The following is a 15,725-nucleotide window of genomic DNA, read 5'->3' on the forward strand; positions in this document are numbered from 1 at the left end:
GCTGTGAGAGCGTTTCAGGGAGTGCTGCATTTGGACTAGAATAAGACAGCAGGAGGCCTTCAAGTGTTTCCTGTGATTCCCAGGCAGCTCAGTGGAGACTTCCTCTCCAGGCAGCGGCTGCTGGCAGCTTGACATTCCTAGTTTACAATTGATCTGAGGGATATACGAACAGCAGGGGGCAGATTTATAAACAGAGGAAAAGGTAGATACTGCATCTGGGTCACACACAGAGACACGGAGTTGCCTGTAATGTGTAATTTTGTGCCGTATGTGCATGTTAAAAAATTGGATCTGATTATATAGTAAAGTATTTTTGTACCAAGTTCTCTGTACATGTGCATGTGAGTGGTTGTGTTTGTATGTGTGTGTGTTGCATGCAGGAGGTTCCTATTTTGTAGGTAGAGCGTGTAGCCTTTGTAGAGCCCGGCTGTGCACAAATACCAAGCTGAGAGAGGCTGTTGAACTTTGGAAATGTCAGACACGGCTCCTCACAGACAGCGCTATCAGTTCATTCCTGGGTGTCCTCCCATCCTCCTTCCCTGCACGCCACAAAACTTTCCTTATGCTGAGAGAGAGAGACCCGCTGAAATCTTTTGTAGCTGTGTCTCGGTTGTTGACAGGAGGAGCACAGAGAAAACGAGCTCTTAGTTCAAACACAAACACAAACAATCTTCTAAAGAATAACCCTTGTCGGCACAGCTCTGAAGATGTGTGACCGGTGGCACAGCCGGGGCATCCCAGAAAAAGGTGGTGGGCTACACTGTGGTGTGCAGTGGGTTCAAAGATCACAGTGAGGGAACAAAGAAAAAATCCTTGTATAATATGTAATGCAAGAGAAGAGACTTGCAGTAAATCCTTAAATATTTAGTTTTGACTCTTACAAAAAAGATCTGACTTAGACGTAGTTGCTTTTGAAGTTGGTGTTAAGTAGCAGAGTTTCCCTTGGATTCCCAACACAAGTGCTGTAACATACTAATCGGGATTAACAAATGCAAACCTTGCACTGCGGCTTGTAAATCCTGCTGCGAAACAGGCAAAAAGCATCTGCGTCATCCCCCCAGCCTCTTCACGTCTTTCTCCCGGCGCTTCCCAAATCACAGATCCGACTCTCCTGAGAGGAGTCTCCACCCACTTTACAGTATGTGCTACGGGATCAAATCATATGTATATTGTTTACACGTCGCTTGTGGTTTGCCGAGATTACTGCGCTCTGGGCGTTTAGTGAATGCCACCTCGCTGGAACGAAAAATAAATGCATTCACAGTGTATGCCAGCCACGCTTTAGCTTTAGTTTAATACATGCAAAGTTCATGGACACTGAAGTTCTTGCATGATTGATGACGTGTTGCCAGCTTTAATCAGCTCACAGTTGTGCTGCTTGTAATATTTGATTCATTATGTATATATGTATATTTCTTTAATTTATTTATTTATTTATTGCTTTTTATCTCAGATTCATTTATGATTTATCTCTAGGCTTTCTCGAATTATAAAAACGCTGCCAGCATCTTTAGTGCGGTAGATTTCAACTGAAACTTTTTTAATTGGTAGTGAAGTATCACCTTTTCTTCCATGCAAATACTTGCCCTCTGTGTTGAACCACAGAGATAATCCTTTCATTCACAGAACCAAGAATCCATCGGCTCCCCAGTGACAATTACTTCTTCCCTCCACATATCAACTCGCAGCAAACTGTAGTTGTTGACTCCTGACCTCCCTTCATACCCATCAGCAGCTCTAAATAAAATGATGTGTCTGTCTCCGCTCACTTCCTTTTGCCTTATTTTTTCCAATGCACTGTCTCCAGGGGGATTCTGGAAAGCTCTTGAGTGCCCTCATGTGTTCATTACTTGCTTTATGATCAGTGTGCTTTGTGTGTGGCCAAATGGGCATTTAAAGCCGACGTTGAAAGGAAAGCCTGTCTCCTTAAATAGCAGACGCACATCCCCCAAACTAGTTGAGGATGGGCATATTTTCACTTTCCCTCATCAGACGGCATTTGTGTGCAGATTTGCAAAGTGTGTATTTGTGAGTCTATGAATGTGTGAAGTGTGTGTCACACCCTATGTGTGTATGACGCATAAAATAAAAAGAGTTGGTAGAATTGGAGTATCTGTGCGATATCACTGACTTTAAAGCCCTGCATAGCATTTGACACAATATTTTTTCAGGTTGTGCATGTGAGCTGTATGCCTTTAACACAACAGCAAGACCATCGAGCATGACAGCATGTCATCTCCTGTTTTGTTTTGTGGTTTTTTGCAGGAAGCGCCCTGAACCTTACCTGCCGGGCATTTTTTGGCTACAGCGGCGATGTCAGCCCCCTCATCTACTGGATGAAGGGGGAGAAGTTCATAGAGGACCTGGATGAAGAGAGAGTCCAGGAGAGCGACATCAAGTAAGGAACACAGGGCTACAAATCACCTCCCTGGACTTGGCAGTAATGAGGAATTAATAGCAGATGTAGATAAATTTACCCCATAATATTAAAGGACGATGCAAATGGTTTCGCATCTCTTAGCCCATTAACTCCAAATTGCATACACTAAACCAACCATTTTCCAGAGATGTATTCCCTGCCTTCTAAGCAGCTGCTCTTTTCAATTAATTACACTACAGCATGAACACGATGCAGAGGCTTGAAATTTGTTAGAAACTGTAATTTATTTGTTTTATTACCTCTGATATATTTTTTGTCAGTTAAAATACATTATTGTCCTGTGGACACAAACACTGCTGTACAAAAAAATGTAGATGAATGTAAAAAAAACAATGTGAGGACACCTTCAAAAGTTGGCCTATAAGTCAAGTAATTTCAGTCAAAGTGCTACAAAAAGAAAAAAGCAACCCTGATCTAATCGATATTTGGTATCTCATGCCTCTCATGCCTGGATGCAGCTTCATCTTCATCTCTCTTATTGTAATTAGGCTGTTATTTATGATCATTATGAAAACTAATAAAAATGTATGACTGAAACATTCAACATTTAAGCGTTTCTCATAATAGAAATGTGCACTCATAAACTCTTTCTGTTAGTTTAGAAAAAAAAGAAGAAGAAAAAAAAGTTTTGACTTGAAATCTGGAAAGAAATCGTGGGGTATTAAAGTGGTTGCCTGTGTCTTACTGGGAGCTGCTGTCTCTCCATGACCAGCGCTTTTCCCTCTCCTTATCTCTGACAGAGCAGGATGCAGCACAAGCCCTGAGAATAGATTGAGATGATGCTGAACACATTTGTAAAAAGCAGTTTATATAACTTCACCTCGCTTAAGGTCTTTGTGCAACATTGCAAAGACTCCACTGACAAGCCTCGCTCCGGAGGCTGTGAGACATTTAAAACAAGCCCATCTTCGTGTCGCTCCCCTCCTAGTGGTGTAGCACATTTAAACAAGTCCATTCTCTGGTCCATGTGCATGTTTCCCATTAGAGCTGTTTGGAGAGGCTGCAGCTCCTGGGAGACAGCCCTGTCAGATGGTTAACAACTGCCATTTTTCACACCGCCACCACTATGCTATCTCCCCCGCTGCACCCACCTAGAGCAGCATGCAGATGGGCCATGGGGAGCTGAGGAGAAGTGCTAGAAGGGAAAGAGAGAAAGAGCGGGAGAAAACAGAGAGGAAGAAAACAGGAAAGACGAGTGAAACGAGTTGAGAAATATTCACAAATCAATGAAGAGTAAAGTGAAGAGGGATGTTATCATGAGTTGTTTAGCACACTGGTATGAGTATGCAGAAGAAACAGATTGCTGTTTAACCAACCCCTCTCTGCCCCTGCCTTTGTCACCAGGATTCCTCCACTCGCTGGCTGAGGGGTGATCATTTTAATAATTTAAATCATATTTCATGCAGGAGATCAATAATATATCCGATTATCCACTTTCTCCTACTGATGCTGCTCTTGAAGGATTCAGCAAACGACTTGATTTTACTTAAACGCACACAGCCAGACATGTATGAGGGTCAAAAAATGACAGGAAATTTAAAAAAAAAACAAGTATACAAGAAGCTAAACACAAACTAATCAGTGCTTCCCCTGCAGTCAAGCTCTTTCTCCCCTTTAAATGATACGCTGGGCATGTTTTCTCAGGGTTACCTCGCTTTGTCAGCCTGCCACCCACATACTTTTATTACTAATGCATCAGCAGCCAAACTTAAGTTTAGAGAAGAGCACTCATACCTTGAGAACAGACTTACTGCAGGCTTTTATTTACCCAACTCTCAGCCTATTGATTTGGTGGAGTTCATTTCTGTGGCAACCCGAGCCCATAAATTCTCATTTGCGCCATTGGGACTGGGCTGTTGCTGTTATCATGGCATGGATGACTAGACATCAGCATTGTATGCAGAGATTAATAAATTAACAAAACAAATGCGTCTCAGCATAAAAAAAAAAAGGTGATCAATACGTTATCGAGTGGCTTCAGTTGATGTTTTGCAGGTGTACGTGCACTTGAATATATGAAAGAATTGAATACGCTGGAAATTGATCACTAAATGAGCAAACACAGAGGTTTTATCAATGAGGAGGGGAGTGGATGTACAAGGGATAAAGAAGAAGCCATAGCTTGAGAAGAAGTTTGCAGTTTACTCCTTCTGCTGAGGCTATATCAATAAACTCGGTCACTCGTGAAAAAGCAGAGGGCATCCTGCAAATCCGACCCTGATGTACCAAAGTAGGAACAACTTCCTGTGTATCGGTATCCCAGCCGTTATGTGTCCTTCAGCTCACATTTGTGACTATGACCCTGTTTACACTTGGTTTTAAAATGTATGCTGGGTGACTGGGTCACAAGTAGAGAGCCAAGATGTGTCATCATTTCATTAGCCTCTAAGGTTTCCAGCTAACCACAAGTTCAGCCTTTGTTACTGTGCAAATTCCACTAGAAGGTGAAAGGACAGCATTATTTTGTCTGTCTGTTGCCATTCAAGCGTAAGATCAGCAAGAGCTAGCAAAGAGAACAAAATGTTTGTCCTTCAGTGTTGGCATATTTACTACTACATCCTGATACGTTGCTCATGTTAGGACACATTAGCATTTACAGTACAGTGATATGAGGCCAAGTGCATTTAAAATCACCTCAGCAAAGTGGCCTGAATGACCGGATCAAAGCAGCAGCTTTCACGATGTTGTTTATTTATCATTGTCCACATTTTAAAACCAAGTGTGAACTCCATTCAAGGTTCACATAGTCATTATTCATCAGGTTCAATGGCTGTGTTGTGTCACATGGTGTAAAATGTGAAACAGAAGACACCACGCCACTCACACGCTACACTTAAAAATGAATAATACTATGCTGTGAAGCTGCTCTGTAAAACTGTAGTCCAAGAGTTAAAGCTAGAAGTACTGATTGGAGAAATATGCCCACAATTACTGTTTTCCCATGAACTCCAGACAGTGTTGGGGGCAAGCTGGGTTGAGATGCTGTCTGGAGTCTGAGTTTGCACTTTCCCACAAGGGGAACGCAGCAGGAGACGGTCGACTTCAGTCACATTCTCACTTCAGGAAATATTGGTGCTGCCCAGACGGAGCATGCAGGAGACAGGCTTGCTGTGAATTCACCTGACTATTATCTGAGCTATTCTCATGCACATGCTACCAAACATTAAGACTTTGACCAGGGAGTTGGCGTGTTAAGGAACATTTAATGTCCGATCCCATTTATTTCTTCACATGCACCCCTGGCAGTGACTTTAGTTATAGAGAAATGGACATGGCCAGTAAAAATACTCAGGTAGGCTGTGATGTCTAAGCAATGCTCAGCTGATATTAAGTGGCCTTAAGTGTGCAAGAAAATATGAACAAAACAGGATGGAGTTATGCTTTTATGTTGTTTACACCAAATTCTGACCTGAACATCTAAATGTCACAGCAGAAATCAAGACTATTTTCCAATTTTGGTGATCCCATGTAAAATATAGCCTCAATTTCCTTTTCTTAGCTAACAAGAGTGGAATCAGGTGTTCTCTTCTCCTGTTGTAGCCCATCTGCATCAAGGTTGGGCATGTTGTATATTCAGAGATGCTCTTCTTTGGTTGTAATGAGTCGTTACTTGAGTTACTGTTGCCTTCCTTTTCAGCTGGAACACAACACTGGTGATTTTATCTGACATCTGGCATGAAAAAGATGTTTTTGCCCAGAGAACTGCCCCCTAATGGATATTTTCTCTTTTTCAGACCAGTCTTTGTAAACCATGATTGTGTGGGAAAATCCCAGTACACCAACCACGCCAGATTCAGAGTCACTTTTCTTCACAATTATGAATTTCCTACTGAACTGATCAGATTATTTTTTCCATTAGTTGACTGGTTAATAAATATTTTTTAGAATAGTGAGTAATGTTTCCACAAGTTCTCTGAACAATTATCAAAGTAGTTACCAATGTTTTTCTTAGATTTTTTATGCAAAAGTTTTGACTTGCAAAGTAAATCGTAAAATGCATTCAGGAAACATGATTTTGGGACTTCAGCATCTTAACCGAGGACGGTTTGGCATGCAAAGTGGATGATCCACCATAAGTGTTGAGCCACAGTCCCATAGTACACTGCTTGAGTAAGCAATACACAGTTATGGTTAGGGTCACCACTGCTTTCTGGATAGACCTGATTTATTCTCATGCCTCCTTCTCACTGCGCCTATCCTACAATAAAACAAACTCTGAATCATCAGTGCTGCCGCCGCCTCTTCACACACGGCCCATGATGCACTTTCAATTACAGATGCCAATTCTCCCAACAAGCTTTCCTATGTGCAGTTTATCAGTTTGAAGGTGAGGGAGAAGCGAGATGCTTGAGAGTCATTATCCCCCTCCCCCCCTACACATTTAAACACAAACTCACACACGCAAACACTCTCTCTCCTTTGTCCTCGTCCCACTCCTTCTCAGCACAGTAATGATAAACACACTCACATACAAACAGAAGGGATCTTTTTCTCATTTGCACTTTGTTTCCTCCAAAGAGTCATTTGTGTTGAGGGTGCTGTAAAAGTAGGCTAAGTAGTGTGTCCAAGGTATGAGGGAGCATTATCTCCCTATTCGCTCCTCCATCAGGCTCAACCAGCCCAGCGGGGGACACTCATTTACTTTATGGAATATTACTTTCTCTCCTTCTCGCCGTTACCATGGCAGCTGCTATAAAAAGATTTTCTCCTCATCGCTATTATTTGATTTCCTCCCGCACAAGCTGAGGAAGATCCCTTATTGATTTCCATTTCTCATATGTTTGAGTGCAAAGAAAGAAATTAACATACCATGAAGTACTTAATGTAACGCAAAAGGGCCTCGATCAAGATACATTTGTACCACAGGAAAACTATTTTGTATAGCTTAACCCTTGGGATTTGCAATAACACCGTATCTGGTTAACGCTGACTGATGTGCTTCGGGTCATGACTCCTGAAGACCCCATCACATGCTGAACATGAGAGTTTTTGATCTTTTTTTAATTCCATCAACTCCAAGTCACTCCCCATCCACCTATTGTGTTTGATGCTGAGAAGAATTGTTCAATACCGTTTAAATTGTTTGTCTTGCAGGGTCATCAAGGAGCATCTTGGAGAACAGGAAGTGGCCATTTCACTAACTATTGACTCTTTAGAGGAGGAAGACCTGGGAAATTATTCCTGTTACGTGGAAAATGGCAACGGCCGTCGCCAAGCTACCATCCAGCTTTTCAGGCGGGGTAAGTGCTTATTTACATTTCCTACTCCAAACTTAAAGGGACAGTTCAACCCCACCCCCCAAAATAAAAAAATAAAAATACTGATTTTTCCTCTGGCATGTAGTGTTGTTCATCCATGTACATTATTATGGTATGAGTTTCCTCATTTTCCACATATTGGCTGTAAAGATGTCTGCCTTCTCTTTAGTGTAATTGAAGTAAATAGGACTCGCCTTGTGGTCCAAAGAAAGAACACATTTCAAAGCAATATAGCTTTTCAAAAATGATGACTACAAATGTTGCTATGATCAGGTTATTGTTAAACTAGGTTTTTATTTACTTCAGAATGAAAAGAAGCATGTGTAGTTCAAAGTATCTGCTTTTATGTCTCCGGACAGGGTTCTTTGCCAATTTAGGGGGTTGCTGCAAGGAAAGGAACACACTTCAAATCCTTTATGAACAGCTATAGCTACAAGCAGACAGCAGGAGCAAGAATGCATTAAATAAAGATAATACCAGAATCAGAATTGATGAACAAATGGGTAATGATCAATGGGAGAATGTGGATTTAATTCTCTAGCTCTTGGAAAATTATGAGCCAGATGAAAGTTAATAGAATATCTGAATGATTAAACTAATTTTAATTCACACTAATTCAGATTAATTGAGACTACCAACAATATTAACTCTGAGGCAGTTGAACTTAGGCTTGATTTCCTATTGATTGTAGTTATAGGCTGGGTTTGTTCAGTTCACAAGCGGGACTTTTCAGGTCATCCAACAGCCTAATGATGGAGTAGATTCAGTAGGGTGCAGCCGTGAAATCTTGAGCATGTGACGCAAACAGACCTCAGCAGCTGATGTTGGCCCTCAGTCTTTTAGAGCTGATGTCAACTGGATTCTGAAATAGTACGTTTTATGGCTTTAACATTCATTTTAGAATAAGGAACAGCTTTCCATATGCAATTAGCAAAATAAAAATTACACCTGACTGCAAAAAAACTACTTGGTGAGCTAAATGAAACCGAATATTATAAAAGAGTTGAATATGGTGTGAGTCAGTCTTTTTATCATGCTGGTCTCATTGGGATGTCCTCTAAGGTGTGGCCAAGATTATTTGCGCCACTACGAATTCTGGGGCCACAATTGTTATTTAAATAATGAATTTTGTTCAACTTTTATTTGGACAGATCCAACCACGAAGAACAATCTTCCTTCCAACCACATAAATAAAGGCAATAGAGTTTGTTCAGAAATATGGACGTGTTCAGATGTATATGAAGAGAAAATGGGATTAAAACAGGAAGTGTATTTCAAAGGTTTATAGACTGCATCATCAGAGTATTATATGGATGACTAATCGTCATAACATCACTTCCAACATTTACAACAAGAAGTGAAAAACTGGTTTAATTATTAAATTTCATATTCCTCAATTAAATCAATTTTAAGTCAGGAGTTTCAGGCATTGTGATAATTAAAGTTTAACAAGCCTGAATGGATTATATAATATTAACGTCTAACAAGTTTCACAATGAACAAGTAATCACTTTCAGTGAATAAGTCTATTAACACTTCATTTGAAAAGTTGTCTACTCCAGGTGTGCACTCATATTTGTGATTGAAACATGAGTGATATCTCCTGTGTGTGTGTGTGTGTGTGTGTGTGTGTGTGTGTGTGTGTGTGTGTGTGTGTGTGTGTGTGTGTGTGTGTGTGTGTGTGTGTGTGTGCTTTTAAGAGAGAAAGAAATGAGGTCCAGCAACAGAATATTAAGATATTGGTATTCGCTGTCTCTTCCTACTTAAAACGATGAGTCCTATAGAAGTTTTATTAATTCTTTTCCAATCTTGCAGTTATAGAAATGTTTCCTCTTGCTGAGCTGGGGTGTTTGCACAGTCTTCTCTAACATTACCCAAATACTAACATACCAGCCATTTAACTAACAGATTGAAATTCAATTTGTAGGTTAAATAGCTGTGTGATGGGAGAGAAGTTAGTGCATTTTATTTCTATAGCACATTTAAAACTAAAGTGCTTTACATGAAAATAAAATAGAATAGAAACAGGTTCCTATCGGCAACCAATCCAACAAAGTTCTAGAAATGAGCAGTTTTCAAGTTTAGATTGAAAAACAGTTACAGTTGATGCTTGTCGAGGGTCACTTTGGAACTAAGGTTCAACTGTGGGATAATTGGGAGTGAGAATCAGGCCATTATGATCTTGAGTACATGGACGCAATATATCTACCACATATGCAGGTGCAAGACCATTTAAAGCTTCAAACACGAACAGTGCAGCTTTGTACTAGATTATGCAATGCACAGGGAGCTTAGTGCAAGACTGCTAACACTGGACTAATTGTAAGTGGGCAAGAGATGAGTAACTCCACTATGCATTCCAGTAGTCTACTTTAGACATAACAAAGCCCTTTCTGGATCTTGTTTGGGGGTTTTGTTATGTTTTTAGTCTGGAGATTGTTCTGAGCTGGAAGAAACTGCTCTCGACCACTGCATTTATTTGTCTGTCAAATTTCAAATTTGTGTCAAACATTGTCCCAAAGTTCTTAACCTGTGTTCGTCCAGCTTGTCATTTGTATGGTAGGGAGATGGGAGGACAGTAAAAGGCATATGGTGGCATGCTGGTCTGTTAGATGGGTTTATTTCTTCCATCCATCCATTCGCTTCCGCTTATCCTTTTCAGGTTGTAGTTTTATTATAGTCAAGAATATGCAGATATTTGTACACTTAACCCAAAACTGGATATTAAAATAATCTTGATTGATTAAAATCCCTGTGGGCTGAAGGAAAATGTGTGTTAGATTTGGGGGGAAATCATCCTTTTTCTTTTTTCTTTATATTTAGTTGCTTTACATTAGAAAGCATGATATTATTTTTTCTGTTTGCCTGACAGTAAAGCCTCGTGACATATGAAATAATTGAAGCCTGGCTACATCATTTCATCAAACAGAAATATTCTAATTGATTTGCATGTTTGGTTTTTTTCATGTTTCCCATCGGCTGTGTAGCTATTTTGGTGCTCTAGTATGACTTGTCAGAAGCTCTTTTCACGCACTGGTTGTCATCCTAAAAGAGAGGTAATTTGATGGTTGTTTAAACAGCAAATTGGTCCTCAGCTTCTCCCAACAGGCCAATAAGTCCAGCATACAATTACATTTTATGCTGTTATATGTCTGTTTCCCCACTTTAATCTCTGTCTCTGCAATCATCTTTTGTAGACAGCCATTTTAGCAGTTTTCACAGACTGCAGACAACTTCATTTAGCTCTCTTTGTAAAAGCAGTTGCAAAAAAAAAGGATGCTACAAAAAGACTTCAAGGCAACACCCCCCCCCCCTCCTTCTCTCTCTCTCTCTCTCTCTCTCTCTTGCTTCTCATCCACATCTGATGTTTATTTCATGTTCTATGCTCCAAGAATGCATCACTCACAAGCCCTGCAGCAGGTCTAATATCTCTGCAGGCTCCCTTTCCTTCCATCTCGAAAGAAAGAGAGACATGAAAACAGAGAAGGCAGAAAGGAAGTGGGGGTCAGTGAAACATAAACAACTTCAAGAGTGAAGATTATTGCTGATAATGAGTTAAAAGCATTACATTTGGTTACAGTTGGAAAAGGCTGGTAAATAGCCAATTAGAAGCCCGAGAAAACATAGCTGTTTTCCGCAACACACTGTCGACTGCTGCTGAAATGAAAAAAACATCAAATATAATGCACAAGCCAACATAAAAGATCTGTCTTTACAAGTTAAAGAGCTGTTTTGAGATTTGCCATATACACTTAATTCCCATGCCTCTAAGGTAAATACAAAGCTTAGCACAAAGACTGGAAACAGTGAGTTGAAAATTGTTGAAAATTAGCCAAATCATATCCACCCACATAGCTTCTTTTATAACTCTTACATTTTGTTTCTTGTATTTATTAGAAAACAAGACATGACTGGTAAATGAATGTTTAGATGTGCTTGAGGGCAGATTTTGTTACTCTCAGAAAGCAGCTTTTCCTGTTTTTAGCAGTTTAGCTAAGCTAAGCTAACTGGCTGCTGATCATGAGTGTTGGTCTTTTTCTTTTACTCTCACCAACACAGATTTAATTAGTTATCATTTTGTAATTTCTCATAACCTACTATGTCTTCGGTTAAACCTATTTTAGAATAATAATCATTAGATCCAGAAAGTGTAGCTATAGTTAAGTGACTTTTAATAAAAATAAGATTTTATAAATTCACAGTATTTCTGTTATTACTTTAATATGTACCTTTGCTGTGTCTGGGGTTATATATAGAGTAAATTGGCATGCAGCCTAGAGAACGTAGGGCCACTGTGCAGCATTACAGCCCATAGTGTGACAGAGAAATAAAGTGAACCTGCTCTAGCTGAGCCTACCAGGTAAATGCGGCTTTAATACACACCATAATTCATCCTTCCCCAAGCTAGGTCTCTGGGGAGATGAGAAGGAGATAATGGAGAGGAGAAATGAATGGAGAGACAGCAAGAAAAGTGGGCAAGGAGAAGTAAGAGAACTCTGAAGAGAGTGGGTTATGATGGCGAGGTGAGTGTCAGCGTGATGACTAAACTAAAGCCTCTTGTTTTGAAAAAGCCTCCATCCATGTCCAGAATTGTCCCAGTCCCGCTATGGATGACAGCCAAAGTGCAAAGCTGTGTCATTGCTGCACTGCTCCAAAGAAATGAACCCAGTTTCTCATTATCTCCTTTTTTTCCCTGTGTCTCTCTGCTATGTGCCCTCTCATTTTTCCCAAACTCATTATGAGACTCGTGTCTCTGAAGATTGATTCTGCTCCGCTCTGAGCCGAGCGCTGAAAATGCTGATGATCGTCCAGATTTCAGGCAAATGTAAACGTGTAAAAGTGCCTCATTCTGTGAGTTTACCTGAAATAATGAAACAAAGAGGCCAGTGTTTGAGGCCGGCCTGATGAATACTGTCATAAGAGTGTGGGTAAAAAGAAAGCAAACACTTTTTTTTCTAAAAGGACATAATAATCAGGACATAATAAAAATTATCTAGTCCTTAAAAATCTGGCCTTTAACGCAACACATACTCAGATTAGCAACAACACATGACATAGTACACTGTGTCATTATTTATTTAAGAAATAAATTAGCCAAGTTGCAGAATCGGTGTGTGAAAAACTGAGTACACCCTACTGCTTCCATAACAATTAAGAGGGTAAGAGGTGCTGCTAATCAAATGCAGCTAATTAACTGATAATCAGCAGGTCTGAGCACCTCTATAAAAGCATATGTTTTTGACTATTTGCAGGTATGGAGCATTTAGGTGTGTTTTAACACACTGACAAGGAGAAAATTTTCAGCAATGATCTTAGAGAAGCAATTGGGAAGAATTAGTAAGTTATTTACAAATACTTTGATTTTCATCATCCTACAGAAAGACTATTGGAAAACTGGGACGACAATTCCCATTCCTTCTTAGGAGTGAATATACCAGCAAATTTAAGTTCAGAATGTGTAATGTGCAAATAAACACCCAAAAGTGACAGTTTGGGCTCTACAGGCCAAGTTCAATACAATACAATTAGTGATAGACTGAATATCTATGGCTAGGTTAAAAAAAATACCAGGATAATAATAATCTGGTAGCATGGTTGAGATTTGCAAATTTGCATTGGAATGAACCATTAGACTTCTAGAGCAATGTCCTTTGGAGTAGTGATGTTTGGCCATAATGCAATGTAGCTTAATTAAAAACAGAGCATATTAGCAAATACTTCATACCAACTTTCAGCCACGGTGGTGGAGGAGTGATGATTTGAGTTTCTTTTGCAGGCACAGGACCTGGACACCGTGCAGTCTTTGACTTGCCTATGAACTCCTCTGTATACAGTGGCTTGCAAAAGTATTCGGCCCCCTTGAACTTTCCCACATTTTGTCACATTACAGCAACAAACATGAATCAATTTCATTGGAATTCCACGTGAAAGACCAACACAAAGTGGTGTACACGTGAGAAGTGGAACGAATAATTTCGCACACCCCACTTTGCAGTTATTTATTTGTAAAAAATGTTTGGAATCATGTATGATTTTTATTCCACTTCTCACGTGTACACCACTTTGTGTTCGTCTTTCACATGGAATTCCAATAAAATTGATTCATGTTTGTGGCTGTAATGTGACAAAATGTGGAAAAGTTCAAGGGGGCCGAATACTTTTGCAAGCCACTGTACCAAAGTATTCTAGAGTCGAATGTAAAGCAATGTGTCCGATAGCTAATGCTTGACCCAAACTGGGTTTTACATCAGAACAATGGCCCCAAGCACAGAAGCAAATCTACAACAGGATGGCTGAAAAAGAAAATAATCAAAGTGTTGGAATGGCTCAGTCAATGTCCAAACCTCAAACTGGCTGAATATGTTGTTGAGAAACCATTGGAGATCTGAACATCAACAAATGCCTGCAGACCTCAATAAACTAGAGCAATGTTGGAAAGAAGAAAGGGCCCAAATTCCTCTACAGTGATGTAAGAAATTGATGAAGTCATACAGAAAATGAGTACTTCAAGTTATTGCAGCTAAAGGTATTTCAACAAACTATTGAATTATGTGGTGTACTTACACACTCTTTCTGGGGTTTGTCTTAGTTTCTATTGAATAAAAAAATGACTCAGTGTAATATTTCATGTGGGTTTTTTTAGACCTTGTAGGGACTAGATAATTTTTTTATTTTGTCCCAATAAGTAAAACCTTAGAGGTGTGGGGATGTTTATCTATTTGCAGTGACTGTAAGTGGCCACACAAAACTGTAACTGGCGTTTTAACCATGACTGTCTCAGCAGTTTTGCTTATTTTCTTGTCTGTATGTGTTGTCTTCAGCAGAGCTCATGTACACTGTGGAGCTGGCAGGAGGGCTGGGAGCAATCCTGCTGCTACTCATCTTTCTCATCTCACTCTACAAATGCTACAAGATTGAGCTGATGCTTTTCTACAGGAGGCACTTTGGCAGTGAAGATGTAGACGGAGGTAAAGACAGAAGAATGCGTCTAAAAAAATGTCTTTTGGCCTTTTAACCATTATCTTATTCACACTTTTTTCACCAGGACTTTTTTTATCCAAAAACTCAATATCAAGCAAGCCGTGATGACTCCATATGTGCCTTTGCGGGCTTGTATTCATAGATCCAATGAATGTACTATTTTGTTTAAAAGTAACTACTCACTAGTAGTTACAGATGTTTACCCCAGTGCTATCTCAGTGACGGCATTTCCGCTGCTGTTGGTAAAGAGGTGCATGGTGCAGTGACTTTACCGGGAAAGGAGGAGACAGTTTTTCAATTTGTTGCCCATTTAAAAAGAGATCAATCTCAGTATGTCATGGAATGAAGCCCACCCTCTGCTGCCAGATAGTGATTCACAGCAACAAGGCAGGCTCGAAGCACCGTCTCTGAGCAACAAATAGGAGCGTAACAATCCTCAAATTGAAAAGCAACTTTCTGCTTTCTCTACAGAACATAGTTAACTTGTACTTCACTTAAGGATTTGTCTGTTTGTGTCCCAGTATGATTCCTCTGTGTTTTGCATTTTTGCTCTCTTTTCAAGAATTCTGGAAAGACAGAAGTCACCGGATTGTTTCTACAGTAGCATAAATTATCCATTACGCCCAAGACTGTAGACTCAAACTTCCACATGATTAAGTCATGCCGTCAGGGACCGCTGATACAAGCTGTTTTTGATTTTTCCAACTTTGCTAGGTGGTTAATTTGCGAGGTTGGTTGCTAATTTGAAAGCTTTGTTTGATGTTTGGATCCTATCGAGCACAGCCATGGCCCTTCCAGTAAGTTTCAAAGCTGCGCATGCTCCTCAAAAGAGTTTCTGAAGCAGTCCTTCCTCACTTTCTGACTGAACCACATTCCAGTTTCCACAGAGCATAATGACTAGGACTTAGCGAATATGGCACCAGCACTGTTCTTTTCCCTGTTATCTATTTTCTACCTTCTCAGTTCTTCCCACTGTCTTCTGGGAAATCATTTTGAGGTGGGAAGAGAGTATTGCTTCTGCATTGTTTTGGGTATTTTTGTATCTA

General features: G+C 40.0%; 1 protein-coding gene across 4 annotated transcripts in view; it reads left to right on the forward strand.

The window, feature by feature from the left end:
- Positions 1-15,725, forward strand: part of il1rapl1a (interleukin 1 receptor accessory protein-like 1a) — a 171,593-nt gene that overhangs the window by 148,155 nt on the left and 7,713 nt on the right. For 2 of the 4 annotated variants that reach the window (XM_086266003.1, XM_086266005.1), the window contains exons 7-9: positions 2,266-2,398; positions 7,535-7,680; positions 14,520-14,666. In XM_086266003.1, coding sequence (XP_086122129.1) covers positions 2,266-2,398; positions 7,535-7,680; positions 14,520-14,666 — 426 coding nt within the window. The remainder of the gene's footprint in view (positions 1-2,265; positions 2,399-7,534; positions 7,681-14,519; positions 14,667-15,725) is intronic. The other 2 variants (XM_086266004.1, XM_086266006.1) reach the window with 1 other exon arrangement.

The sequence above is a fragment of the Aulonocara sp. 'chitande type north' Nkhata Bay genome, linkage group LG16, assembly GCF_057382095.1.
Source record: "Aulonocara sp. 'chitande type north' Nkhata Bay isolate Kocher_YH1m ecotype deep benthic linkage group LG16, A_spYH_male_GT1.1, whole genome shotgun sequence".
In the NCBI taxonomy this organism is placed as follows: Eukaryota; Metazoa; Chordata; class Actinopteri; order Cichliformes; family Cichlidae; genus Aulonocara; species Aulonocara sp. 'chitande type north' Nkhata Bay.